The sequence below is a fragment of the Ceratotherium simum genome, chromosome 9, assembly GCF_057802395.1.
Source record: "Ceratotherium simum simum isolate JZ-2026a chromosome 9, ASM5780239v1, whole genome shotgun sequence".
Taxonomy (NCBI): Eukaryota; Metazoa; Chordata; class Mammalia; order Perissodactyla; family Rhinocerotidae; genus Ceratotherium; species Ceratotherium simum.
In genome coordinates, this window is record NC_141908.1 from 42,907,143 (window position 1) to 42,921,873 (window position 14,731).

Sequence of the window (14,731 nt, forward strand, 5' to 3'; positions counted from 1 at the left end):
GTTAAATATTTAGCTTTTTCATAGTTTGATTCTCATTTTCTAATCGGCCTCACTTATAGCTATCAATACAATGCTTTGGTTTGGTTTTTCGTTTATCAAATAGGGAAATATTCTCTTGGTTTTTTAAACCATAAAAATGAATGGTGGAGAATCCAAACCACTAAACAGACCAAGCAGTCCCTAGCTTAGAAAATGCCACATTATGACCGACAAATTTTATTTACAAGTTTTCTTTGAAGATGGTTTGATTTTTTTTTTCTTAAATAATAGATGAATGATTTTAGGGGAGCAATTAAGAATGTATGAAACTTAGGAAAATGAAAATAATGTTATCTGGATATTTTCATTCTTGATGGAAAAAAAATGAATCAAGCATACATTATAAAAATTAGTTTCACATGTAAGTTAAAGCCTGTTTAGCCATCAGAAATTTTAAGTAATCAAACAATAAATATTTTAATAAATTACTATTGTGTTCTCGACAGGCAATAATAAAAAGTGAAATGTTTTTATGTTTCTTTAATTTTAGATTTAGTGCTTTTTACCACTCAGTCCAGCTTGCTAGTGTTCCAGTGGAACTCAGTAAAACTGTAGTAGCACTGTTACAATTATGTGATTTCATGAAATACATCAGCACCACCATGCCTAGATCTAGTACTGTACTTAGCAAAATGTTGGAAATAGTTGGCTTCTCTAACAAAAGTATCCTAACTAGCTAATGAGATTTACTTTCTTTTTCCCCAAAATAATTTCTTTTACAAATTCTTGAATTTTCATGTATAAATAGATCAGAAATTATATGCTTCATTCTTAAATTATGTATATATACTATATTTTAAATACAACTTGTACACTTTTAGCTACCAAAAATTTGCAACCATTTTTACATGAAATTTACATTTTTCTTATTTACAGTTATTTGTAGAAGGTTATTGCAAAACTAGTTGTGCAAGTAGATTAAACTGTCAATACCACATACCAATCTTTGAAGAAAATATTTGCTAAAAAATAAATATTTCTGCACAGAGTATTTCAAAAGCATCATGATTTCATGCTACATTATGTGCATAAAGACTAGGAAAAAGTATGTGTTTTGGTAGATTGTTTCATTACTTTTAAAGCATTCCAAGGTACTTACTACTTAACCAATGTGTGTGAGCTTCTTTATATCAGATGACTGACATTTTCAATTGATTACACATTATTTTTTGAAATGTATTATTCTTTAACTGGCAAACATTCTAATATACATTTTCCTATCAAAATTATAGAACGCAAATTTCAACTAAAAAGAGGTAATGTGCCTTTAATTAAAATCAATAGGTGCCTAGGAGTTTTAACTCAATATTTTTATATTATTTCTTTAATATTTGGAAAAAGAGTGCCATATAATTTCAATGCTATTATAGGGACATTTTGATGAGACTATGTGGAGGAGTTAATTATAAGATTAATGATCGTTGAATTTTACTCCCAAATAAAATAAGGGTGATGGAATGGTGTGGAATTTTTTTATATACTCAAACACTATAATGTCAGTATGAAAAAATAGAGTTTAAATGCTAACAGTTGTGATTATTTTCAAGTTAAAAACAATAAAATACACACAGAGGAAGTACAAAGAATATAAGTTAAACGTATAGTGCTTTAAAACCACAAGTGTACTAACTTATTTCGTGACTCTCAAAATACAAATTAATTAATGGAAGTCACAGATGTCATGACTATGATTTAGGAATTCATCTAAGTTTTGACATTAGCTTTTCAAGAATAACCATGTCAATATTGCCACTTATAAAAAAGTTTTATTGGGAGCATTTCTGTAATACTTCTTGCTATTCTCATTTTAAAGTTTGATTATGATTGATAAAACAATGAAATTGGTCAATTGATTGTATGTTTCTGAGTTCTTAACATTGCATTTCTATGGATGTTTTATTCTTCTAATCATAGTAATAACGTGGTAGTTTTAAATAACTTTTTGTTAGTCATCTCTCTCAACCTCCACTTAATAGTTTATATAAATAAGCCTTGTGATAATGTCTTTTCATGCCGTCAACTATTAATAATTCATTTCTTCCTGTGAATTTTCTTTTCTGTATTGCATATTCTTAAAGCAAAGTGTATTTGTACCACAAGAGCATGTAATGAATTATTGTAAGCTTGGGCACTGATCAATCACAATACCTAATACTTTATACAGCATTTTAAAACACGATCCTTTTAGTTTTTGAAAGGTTAACATCACTTCATTATAAGTTAAGTAGAACCACAAGAAAACAGCTTTGAATGAGAACACTTAAGAAGTGAGGGGGATGGGGGAAGCTATTGCATACCTAGAAAACAATTGCAATGCAAATGTATAATTTTGTGGATGTTGGACAAAGGCAATATTTGACAAATGTTGGGATACTATAGCAGAAGAAGTTTCCCTAACACTGGTGTTGTCCTACTCTGAGCAAATGGATCTTTGAGAGTTGTGTGAGGATCACTTTATAGATTTTTGTCACAGAGTGTAAATGGGGTCGGTGTTGGGTAGGGGAAAGAACAATGGAAAGTTTTTAGAACACCTAGGTAGTGCTTCTGCACTTCCGCCATAATACTACCATCTTGTGTGATGATGCGAAAGTCACATGATGATCTGACAGTTTTAAGTACTTTATGATTTACAAAGCACTTCCATATATATATTTCAGAGGCTTCTCCACACTCCTTCAAGATATTTAAGATGTTATCTCCATTTTTTGTAGTTTTGAATAATGGGGCTCACTTGAGGGTTTGCCTGGAGAGTAAGTGGAGAAGGTAGGATTTGAATTCAGGTTTGCCACATCAAGTCTCCTGCCATTTCCATCGTTCCACACTAGACCTTAGGCAGTTAAGCTCTTAGCTTAAGATCTGTATAATCTATCTGTGCAACGAGGGAGTGGGCCTCGATGCCTGAAAAGAACCGATACAACTGGAAAATCTATTTTCTGAAGAAAGTGTATTTTCTTTCAAAATTGTATTTGGAAAATGTATTTTTAAACTATTCGGGCACTATATCATGGATCTAAAGAGGGGCATCCACAGTGACCCAGCCTTTACAGAATACATGCCAGTAGTACTGAAGTCGACAGATCACCTTTGCAGAGTTGGCATTTAACATCGATTCAGAGTAGATATGTTTGCACAGTGAGATTCAGACTCTCACTATTATTATTGTAAATAGTATCACTTTAAAGTTATAAACCTAACAGTGCAAAATACAATTAAGAGAGAGAAAGCATTAGCTACACTTGCATTTTTCTGAATCAAAAACTTTAGTCTTGGTAACAGCCAATTGGTTGGAGACAAAGCACATTATCCCAAAGCTAAATTGCGGAAAATTGTTTTCCTGCTTCTTTTTAATATCATGTTCCCAGATGAGAACCCAAGAATCTAGCATTTTTTGAGTACCTAGTATGTACCAGGCACTTTACTATATGTTATCTCATTTCCTCCTCAAGTTCTTTGAGGCAGGTACCGTTATCTCCTTTTTATAGATTCAGGAAGACTCAGGGAGGTTAATTAACTTGCTTAGGGTCACACAGCTATTAATGAAAGAACTCGTCCTGAGACCCAGGTTGGTCTGACTGTAGACCAACATTGGTAAGTCTACACTGGAGAGTCTCAGAGTTTTTGTGTGCATCAGGATCACATGGAGGAGGGCTTGTTAAAAGATGATTACTGGGCCCCACCCTGAGTTTCTGATTCAGTAGGTCTGGGTGAAACCCAAGAATTTGCATTTCTAGCAAGTTCCCAGGTTGTGTTAGAGCTGCTGATTCTAGGACCACACTTGAGGACATCATCATCTTGTCTTCCAAGTGCCTCTGAACTCACATGATAGACACATTTGTTTTACTGCAAAAATATGGTTAGAAACCTAATAATATTTGAATTTTTATGTAATTATAAAAATTTTGATTAGCAGTAAGAAATCTACTTAAATATATTAATCTAGTTTGGGTTTTAACTGTGGATAAGCAATTTAAAGACTCCACTATATTATAAATTAGTCAATGTTGCATTCACTTTTAATAACTAGATCTACCGAATTCTTTTTTTTAACCATGAAAAGCATTCAGAGGAAAGATACTGTTGTTAATAATTATTATTTTAGATATGCTGATGAGGTGATAAATTTTATCCTTTGATAGTCAAATTTATGATGGGATTTTAAATAACATTTGGATAAGGTCATTGTTCTTTTAGGTATTTTGGAATCATTGCTAAAGATCAACCTCCAAAAGGACCTGGTAAGCAACCCTTCTACACACGTATTAAACCTGACACCGAATGCTGCTATGTGCTGACTTAGTTTCCATGTCTTCTGACTAGAAGAGTTGGAAAGTTCAGCTCTGATGACCAATTCATTATAATGGACTTAAGAAACTATGCTGTCCCAAATTTGCCCTGGCCTTCGCATGTTTGTTGAATGAGTGATTATTAATTTAAAAACCCTGCAAGAACATTGCTTCAGCATTTTTTATTCCTGGTTTTTTCATCAACTAATTAGAGTATGCGACGCCCCTCTAGGGTAAAATGATAAGTCTTAACTTTCAGCTCTCTGCCCAGCAATTAATAACAGCAGCAAAACATCTAACCCAAATAAACTTTAGATTTTAGATGGCGTTTTATTTAGGCCTGGGGACCGGGTAACATTTTTCGGTGGAAGGCAAAAGGTGTTATGTTAGTGCTTATAATTACCTAGGAGAGCAGTTGCTATACTGCCGTTATTGGCTGCAGCAGTTAAACCTGGCTCTCAGCAGGATCTTTGATGGAGGGGTCAGACTGTTTTTGCTACAGCCCATGGGGAAAGTGACAGTGATTTTAGGCATTAGATCTTCAGCTGGGACAAGGGAAAAATTTTGTAAATTAAGATAATTGCTTTGGTCATCTATAAGTCATTTTAACCATGGAATCTTCTGACATTTATGCCTGACTAACTGCATCTTCATATTGCTCAGGCTTTTTTTAAGCTAATATCCTGTAGGAAGAGATCTTCCTAATCTTGTCCAACCCTCTGAGACTTAGATTTTAATATCAAGCAATTATTTTGTGTCAAGGAATTAAGAAGAAAAAAGGCCTTGTTATACTAGAACATAAACAAGCTGGGTGCTTACACAGCATTCCCTATCTTCCCATTCCTTCGTGCTCAGTTTTTATTAAAAAGTATGGATGCTTTTATAGAAGTTTGAATTTTATGCATTCCATACCAAATGTCGCAGCTGAAGCATTCACTAATCAATCAGATCTAAATACCTCACCTGCCAAAAGCTCGCTCCCTACAAATGAACAGTCTCTGGTGAATTCATTCGGAATTTTCCTGGAACTTAGGCTGGCAATCCTTATGAAATTTGTTGCAGCTGCAAAAATGTGCTTAAATGTGGAAATAAAATCCCTACTTCGTCCTCTGAATCAGTTAGCCATTTCTGTCTCCCCTGCTAGACACCCATAAATGTTTGTTGAATGAGGAAAAGAAAGCATCAGTTAGTCCCTAGATTTGTATCTGCACAATACCAAATGATTGGGGAAGCTGATTAAAATTATTATACTTTTACTGAATTGACTGGTCATTTTGCCATACATACTTGGTCGCTTATGTTTTGGCTTTTCAAAAATTAAGCAGGGATAAGAACATGCCCATGCCTACAGATTGCCTCCCACGCTGATTATCAATTTATGTGACCATTTAAAAATGTATAGGGAGCAATTTAAGGTCACTTGAGTCATTTTAAATAGTGCAAGAGTTTTTGTAAATTTAAACAAATCGCTTGGATTTGAAACTAATATATTAGTGTCAAAGGTAAAGGTAAGTCAATAGATTATATTTCTATCCTGGAGAGATAGAAATTAATCCATTTCATATTGTGCACAAATATAATGTTTCTTTAAAAATACATGTGAGTGTAAGTATTTGCAAAGGATGAAGAAACTTTCGAAAAACTTCAAAATTTTGTTCAGAAGGAAAGGATATAATGGAGCAGTCCGTAATAAGTTTAAAATTGTACTCAAAAAGTAAAGCTTAACTAGAAACTGACTAATCAGAATCTTAACTTGCAATTTTTTCAATACCCTGATTTTATGAGACACATACACCCACCCACCCCCAGTCTAACAGTTGAAGATAGTTGAAGATATTAAAATATATTTCATTGTATGTTCCAGTATTCTGGGGTCAATATATATTCAGCCCAATCCATATATAAAAGATTTTCATTTAATCTTCGATTAGCAAACATGTTTGATAACCAAACAAAACTGAAATTTTATTGGAGTGTGTGCATTTCCTTTATAGGCAGGTAAATGCACATTGTTTTTCCACAACTGGGATTAGAAAGCCATAGAACAACATATACTTAATGGAAGCTAATTTTGCCATGCAAATTCATTAAAAATGCACATTTTTTGAAAAGAAAACTATGTGCGTCCATTCTTTTGATCAAATTCAGGATTGCCCTAAAATATGGATCAGAAGAAAGCTGTGGCTGTCAGTTTGTGACAGTCACATTTTAGCAGTTCTTAAGGAGACTCCATCCCACCCCCCCCAAAACAGAAAAATTAGAGAAACTTGTTTCTAAGCATTCAAGGAAATGTGCCAGTGGAAAATATTTTAGGTAGTTTGTGAATGCAGTTAGAGACAGGATTTAAATAGAAAGGCCTTTTTGTCCTCATTAATGCTGGCCTACATTCATGTATTTGGAGATGGCTTCCTATACTGTCAGAGCTTTATAACTCTAAAACTGTTTTTTTCCAGTGTGGTGGAATGAATGTAATTAACTATAAACATCTCAATACAGAAGGGTATCTGTTCTCAAAAGTGACTAAAGTTCTCTTTCTCCCCCTTGAACTACCGTGAGTTGAGGATCATCTGAGTTGCATCCATGAACAGTTTTATCCCTTAGTGTCTTATTTGCTTGGAAGGCATTTTCATAACAAAGTACTGGTTTAGTAAAAGCAGTAAATAGGAGTCTCCATGCAAGAGAAATTGGAGTTTCCTAACATGCAGATGATTTAAAAAATAAAAAAAAATAAGGTGCCTTGAGATGCTGGCAGTTTTAACATTTGGAACAAAAGAATTCTTATGTATATTTACATCCTAACTGCTCAATTATACCTTACAAGCTTCAATTTAGGAAAATATACAGTACTTTTGCATATAATGGTACCTTGTGAGCCCCTGAGTCAAGTAGAGAGGATTTAAATACAAAAAGGAAAACAGCCATTAAAAGCACTTACATTGTATGTGGAGTAAATGGTACAAAATGATTATTTCCCTGGAAGACCAGGATCAGAAACATGCCTATGAAGACCCAAGATTCCTACAGTGCTTAGGGATGAATCTGTCAAAGAAGGATGCCTAATTGGAGGAAGGTAAGTTTTTCTTTGCCTCGGGCGAAGCTCTAAAGAGAGATCACTGTCTTGTTTTACAAGTGAAGTCAAGTTGTCTTCCGAAGCTGTGTTCAGATGCACCCCACTTGAGAGGGATTCTTTGGATTTAAGTTTAGATTTTTCAAGGTCTAGAAATTCAGGGCACTGATAGAAAGAAAAGAAAAGGAAACTCGTTTTTATAATTCATTTGGACACATTTCTAAAATTACACTTATGAAATCTAAATATGTTTTCTTTCCCCATAAATCGGTATTTGATGAGTGGTGTTAACCAACCTTTCCCTCCCAAAGATGGGTCAAGACATTGGAGGTCAGGTATCAGTTAAATAATCCTAAACAACCATTCCAAGAACTTTAATTTTACTCTGAAGCCAGATCAGATTCTTTTTTTTTATATATACATTTTTTTTCACATTGAGTTTTCCAGATGAGTTTTAATTCAAAATTCAAGACAAAACTGGGATCGGAAACGTGGGTCATTTGTGAAGTAGGGAGTATAAGGAGGAGAGAAAAGAAAAAAAGAAGAAAAATCACCTGTCCCTAGTCAGAAAATATAATCTAAATCTACTGAAAACAAAGGACAAAGTACATGGTTTTGCATATTTGCCAGCCATTCAAAACTAGAGATAGATAAATTTCTACTTTCATATTTTAGAAAGATTTCATTATTTTTCTTCTGCACATTCCCTCCTGTTATTAATGTAGTTTCATTTCCCAGAACATTTTATACTAAATTCCCAAACTTCTAAAAAAGTTTTACAAGATTGTTCTGTAAATCCTAATTTAAATCGTCATTCACAGGTCCAATTTGGCCAGTGTTTAAGTAACTAAGAATGATTCCCAGGATAGAATTCCAAAGGAGTTAGACTTTTCATATTAACATAATTCAGAAGGGCCCTCTTAGAGGGCTTCAGAGGCAGGTTATAAAGGACACTTCAACATTCCTCCTCTTACCATCCTCGGGGTGAGAAAAGTTTATAGATCTCTGCTGATGGGTAGGGCACAGATGAGATTACCAGTCTGATGGCACTGGACTCTCAGGTCTTCTCTGGCCAGCTGCTATTTCTCCTCCCCTTCCTGTCTGACCCTGCCCAGCCTCTTGTCATGTGAGCAAATTACAGACCTTTCTCTGAAGCGCTTTCTTCAGAGGACCCAGGGCTATTCCTTAGCTTTCAAAGCTCTACCATATATAAGCTTAAGTAGATTGATCCTTGAAAAAAACTTTTTTCTTAAAAAATGCTAACATTTTAAGATCATTCTTCTATGTCCATTGTTCTCAAACATTAAATGAACATAAGAATCAGGGAGCTTGTTTAAAATGCAGATTACTGGGTCTATTCTCAGAAATTCTAATTGAGTAGAAACAAAGATGGGGATGAGAATCTGTATTTTCCACAGCACTCCTGGTGATTCTGATTCAGGTAGTCCCTGGAAACACACACTTTGAGAAACACTCTTGGTTGTACACTGTCTAAACTCACTTGTGAGGAAGGACTGAAACTTCGATGGGTCTTGATGGATGCTACCGGATGACTGGTTCTCATCAGGCCGATGACCGGTCTCTGATACTCTGCTCCTGCAGTTACCATACTGTAGGCTGGGGGGACCACAGTAGTTTGTTTCTGCAGTAGCTGTAAGATGGTCTGGATGTCAGCAGTCATCTGGGATTCAAGTCTGCAGGACAGACAGAAATGGGGGAAGACAGGCCTAAAAATAGTCCAGGATTGCAAAGCATTTGAGAAAATTCAGCACCACCCACAAACAGAGTTATAGCCCTGCTTTAAACAAGAAGGGCAGGAGAGGGAGCACGGAGATTCTCTCCTGGCTGTTGCTCACTTTCTGTCTCACTAATGCTTCTGATAAAGACCATTGCTTTCCTGTTCATTTAATAAGACCTTAACAGAAAAACAGCTGAATGGACTAGTTTACATTTTTACAATGCACATTGTATTAAATTTTTACAATTGTTTTATTGATTTCAAAATGTAAAATGCACTGGGAATCTATTTTTAATCGATAATTGTCTTTGCTTTTTAAGAAGGCTTTGCTCAGTTTCTTGTGAACATTTTATTTACTCTTTAGAAAAGAGATTTGGTAGCACATTTCTTTCTTAGTTGCAACAATTGGATAATTTCTTTTGTGTTTCTAATTTATATTACCTTTATTTTACCTTGCCTCTCTCCTATTCACATCAAGTATTGTGTATTAATCATTGTATTCTTTCTTTAATGTTAAGTACTGTTAAATGTTAAATTCCTTTCTCATCTACAGTTCGGGGCCTTTGGTATTTAAGAAACAGATCAAATGTAAAAGTTCACTTGCTTCTATGACCCACCTAGCTTGCAAAATATCAGTCTGATCATTTTTTCCCCAAAGCTCACAAGTAGCCAACTGGCCTGTTAATTTCATGCTCATTTTTAAGTTAAAATTCAAGGGAAAATAGCAAAATACAATAGGTCTGATTCCCCTCCCTTGCATGTGTTAACATCATTAAAAAAGAGAAAATTTTGTGGGCATAAGAACAAAAAATTTGGACCATATGCCTCTTGAGAAAAGTCTTCTTTTAACTTTCTACTTATTTGTGCTTACTATTTTTGTCTTTGAACGAAAAATGCAAAGAAAGGTAAATCTTACCAAAAATAGTAAAATCATAGAACTAATTTTGCCCAATTATATGCATGCTATATTTATGGAATTCAAAGTGGAGAGAACTTAGCCTTTGATTTGAAAGAGAACAAGAATAAACCTGAAAAACATGAAAAAGATCATTTAAAAATTTTTAGTTCTTACTATTGATACTACAAATCTTCCTTCTGAGAATCATAAGGACACATTATTCTTACAGGTTTTCTATATTTGATATATATAGCCATATAGCCTAGTATCTTCTAAACCAATAGCTATAAATTATACATGATTGTTCCTTGTAAATGTCAGAATCACACACTGAAAAGGGAAAAATTGAGTTATCAACTAGTTTATTTATCTACTTGTTGCCTGTAGGTCTGATCTCATTTTTTATGGTGCCAAATAAACTGAGCAGACTTGTTATTTTATGGTTGTGCATCAATTTTTCCTTTCACTGTTCAAGGCCCAGCTCAAATTTTATCTGCACCCAAAAATCTTCCCTTATTTGACCCAGGCAGAATTCATTTCTCTTTCCTCTGAGCCCTCAAAGAAAATTCTATGTTCAGATTTCATCATAAATATTTCTGAACAAATTTATCCTATCATTAACAGCATTTAATATTTAGTGAATGGCTTATACTTGTTTATTACATTGAATGTAAAAGGATTTGGGGATGGGGAGTGGAATAAAAACTTTATCAACAAATGAGATTCAAGAACCAATAGAGAGTCAAAAATTATCATAATGTGTTTGAGTCCTATAAAACCTTTGTCAAACAGCGTGGTCTCTGAGAAACAGCATCTGTATGTCATGGATTCTATCTATTTGAATAGTGTCTATGAGGAAAAAATCTGTTGCAAGATGGGGCTTCAGTAATTGCTACATGCTTCTGTGAGTGGGACCCACTTCACCTTCAAATGTGCAGGTGAAGTAACCGGTGCGGGGTGAGAACTGAGACTGTTTGTGTCAACATGACTTAGGTAAGACTGCAGACCACCTTTGTCAACATGACAGTTGTTTGTTCCGGGAAATCTTTGCCTGAGAAAAATAAGACTAAACAAATAAATAACTTTACTCCTTCAGGAAATTTCTATAGATGAACTCATTGGAGACAGCTGTCCGCTCATCGGAAGAAATAACTTGCTTATCAAACAAATTTTATTTATGCAGACTTGTTTCAAGATCCTCACCTCACTGTGTCCATCAATCTTGAACTATTATATCATAAGCTTTGCCTAATTCCAATCAGCTCCCCAGAAAGGCCCCCAGAAAGGGGACTTTGAAATGCCCAGACTCCGAAATGCCATAAATATCCTACTTATTTCCTTTCTGAGATATCACTTAGACTCTGTTAAGATGGCAGTCTCCCTTCCTGCAGTGATTTTGAATACTTAGTTTTGTTTTATTAATTGCTTATCTGATATTTTCGGTAGTTCGATGCAATGGATTAAACATTTATGCCCCCCCCCCAACTTATATATTGAAGCCCTAACCCCCAATGTGATGGTACTAAGAGGTGGGGCCTTTGGGAGGTGATTAGGTCACGAGGGTAGAGCCCTCATGAATAGGATTAGTGCTTTTATAAAAGAGACCCCAGAGAGCTTCCTTCCTTCTTCCACCATGTGAGGACACAGTGAGAAGACAGCCATCTATGAACCAGGAAGTGGGCTCTCACCAGATACCCAATTTGCTGGTGCCTTGATTTTGGACATCCTAGCCTCCAGAACTGTGAGAAATAAATATCTGTTGTTTATAAGCCACCCAGTCTATGGTATTTTTGTTACAGCAGCCTGAACAGACTAAGACACTCAACAAGTGGAAGCTTTAGTGAAGAATATTTTTACTATGCATAGATTATATTTTCATGTTTTATGACTAGGGTCTATTGGCTTAACTGGAATGGATTCTTCTGTTGAGACTACATAATCTACTTTACTCAAGAGGAATTACAAATAATTTTTTAACGTCTAGCTTGGTCTTTAAAACAGAAAAGAATAACCCAGTTTTATAACTTATTATTATTTTTTTTTGTCAATGAAGCTTACCAGAATACGCCAGCCGAAAATATGCCACTTGGGCACATTGATAATTTTGAGCTGTAGGTGCTTGAAAAACAGCATATGCAGGGAGAGGCTTTCTCTGAACACCCCTTATCTGCCTAAAGGCAGATCCTCCAAAAGGAGCACAAGTGTCATAAATCCTCTCCCCGAGAGCTTCATCAAGCAGGGGAGATTGACTCTTGTCACAAGAGAGGAGACTAGAAGTTGACATCACACTCAGGCAAACTTTGTCACAAATTATCATACCTCCCATCTAGTCTTCTAAGGGTCCACTCATCTTTCCTAAAAATCATTTCCTCTCCTCTAAGAGGCCTACATCCCTCTCCCTTTTCCATATTAAGATGGTATTTAATCCTGAATTCTAAGCCACCTTGGGACTTACTCATTTTTCCCTGGGCATCTCCCATGTACACATGAGGTATACATGTTAATAAACTTTTGTTTGTTTTTCTCTTGTTAATGTGTCTTTTATTACAGAGGTCTCAGCCAAAACTCAGAAGGGTAGAAGGAAAATTATTTTTCTTCCCTTACATCAGCATAGCTATACAACTGAATAAAATGAAGGTTTCATCCACTTATTCAAAGACCCACAATGTACCAGGCACTGTGTTAGGTGGGAAAGTGAGGAGAGAACATGATGATGAATAAATATGGACTCTGATCCCAGGTGCTGACAGGAGCTGACCACCTAGAAAGGAAAAATGAAGGAAGTGCATAAATTACCATAACACTAGGTGAAGCAAGTGCGCAATGCCGCACTGAAGGCACACAGAATAATTGCTCTGCGTGTTCTGCAAGGGATGGAATCATTACTAAAAGCTTTCACCTTCTGTGGGGCCTCCCTACTCAAAGTGTGGTCAAAGCTGGGAGCTTGTTAGAATATGGAATCTCTGCCAGACTCCAGACCTACCGACTTAGAATCTGCATTTTAACAAGATCCCCAGTTGATACAAATGCACATTAAAGTTTGAGAAGCACTGCTTTGCTATCAAGAGTTAATGATTTCTCTAAATAGGTATATCTGTAGGCATAATATATAAACATATAAGAACATTTCTTGTGTAAACCTTTAACCCTATGTATAGTTTAATTGGCCATTAAAGCAGAAAAGCAGCAGCAGCAAGGATGGTTCCAGATCCACCATTTATATTGTTTTTTATTGAATTGTGTACTTGATACGTGTATTTGGATGAGACAGATGGGATAGAAATTCACAGTTCTGCATTAGAACAGAAAGCTGAAGCTAAACAGGGTAGACCCAACTCTAGAAAGTGTCCCAGGATTCTCGCTCTGCACAGTTGAAGTCTGAACTGAGCTGCCCTCATCGTACTTGTTTTCTTTACTTTTGCTTCTAAAGTGGAGGGAAGAGGTTGTTGGAGATGACAGTACAGTAAAAATGTAGTATTTTTGATTTTAAATCTAAAAGAGGCTAAGCTGAGTCAGGCAATAAAATGTTTGTGAAAATATCAGAGATAAATAGAAAAAAGTTAGTCAAAAGAAAAGAAGCATGTCAAAGGACATACAGACGCTGGGAACATGCCAAAAGAGCTTTAATTGCAGTTTGGCTGTGGAAAAGTTTCATATAATAACAATTTGAAAAGCTAATGTCATAAAATAACGATTATTGTTATTAGTGGGCGGTTGCAAACCAAACGAGTCCTAGATGTATGTGCCCTTAAAAGTTTATATTTTCAGCCCTGGGACATATTGAAAACAAATGTTTTCAATAATCTTTGACTTATGCTAGCAGCAACGATTGGTACCAATGACAAGGCCACAAGGAGATCCTAAAAATCTCAATTTTAGTCCTGAGAAAAGGTCCAAATCATGAAATACAAAAATACATGTGAAGAAGGAAAATACCGTAGTCTTCCCTTATCCGTGATTTCACTTGCTGCAGTTTCAGTTACCTGTGGTCAACCATGTTCTGAAAATATTAAATGGAAAATTCCAGAAATAAACAGTTCATAAGTTTTAAATTGCACGCTGTTCTGAGCAGTGTGATGAAATCTTACACTGTCCCTCTTTGTTGAGGCTGGGACGTGAATCATCCCTCTGTCCAGTGTATCCACACTGCATACGCTACCTACCGTTAGTCACTTAGTAGCCATCTCGCTATCAGATAGACTATTGGGGTATCGAAGTGCTTTTGTTCAAGTAACACTCATTTTACTTAATAATGTCCCCAAAGCATAAGAGTAGTGATGCTGGCAATTCAGGTACGCCAAAGAGAAGCCGTAAAATGGGTCCTTTAGGTGAAAAGGTGAAAGTTCTCTACTTAATAAGGAAAGAAAAAAATCGTATGCTGAGGTTGCTAAGCTCTATGGTAACTTTTATTACAATATATTTATAATTGTTCTATTTTATTATTACTTATTGTTATTAATCTCTTACTGTGCCTAATTTATAAATTAAACTTTATCATAGGTATGTATATATAGGAAAAAACATAGCATATATAGGTTTCGGTACTATCCAGGTTTCAGGCATCCACTGGGGTCTTGGAACATATCCCCTGTGGATAAGGGGGGACTACTGTACACTCAGATGAACACCAATAATAGAAGTGAAATTCATTGTTAATCAAATTTTCCCTAACTGCAAGAACAGCGCTTTCTATTTGTATAGCATGT

General features: G+C 35.3%; 1 protein-coding gene across 9 annotated transcripts in view; it reads right to left on the minus strand.

Annotated features, from left to right (window-relative positions):
* Nucleotides 1-5,903: 5,903 nt before the first annotated feature.
* The window catches only part of KCNH7 (potassium voltage-gated channel subfamily H member 7), a 495,283-nt gene continuing 486,455 nt past the window's right edge, over nucleotides 5,904-14,731 (minus strand). For 6 of the 9 annotated variants that reach the window (XM_087435296.1, XM_087435302.1, XM_087435299.1 and 3 more), the window contains 2 exons: nucleotides 8,891-9,083; nucleotides 5,904-7,554 (listed from right to left, as the gene is read on the minus strand). In XM_087435296.1, coding sequence (XP_087291422.1) covers nucleotides 7,288-7,554; nucleotides 8,891-9,083 — 460 coding nt within the window. In that variant the 3' untranslated portion in view covers nucleotides 5,904-7,287. The remainder of the gene's footprint in view (nucleotides 7,555-8,890; nucleotides 9,084-14,731) is intronic. The other 3 variants (XM_087435300.1, XM_087435297.1, XM_087435295.1) reach the window with 1 other exon arrangement.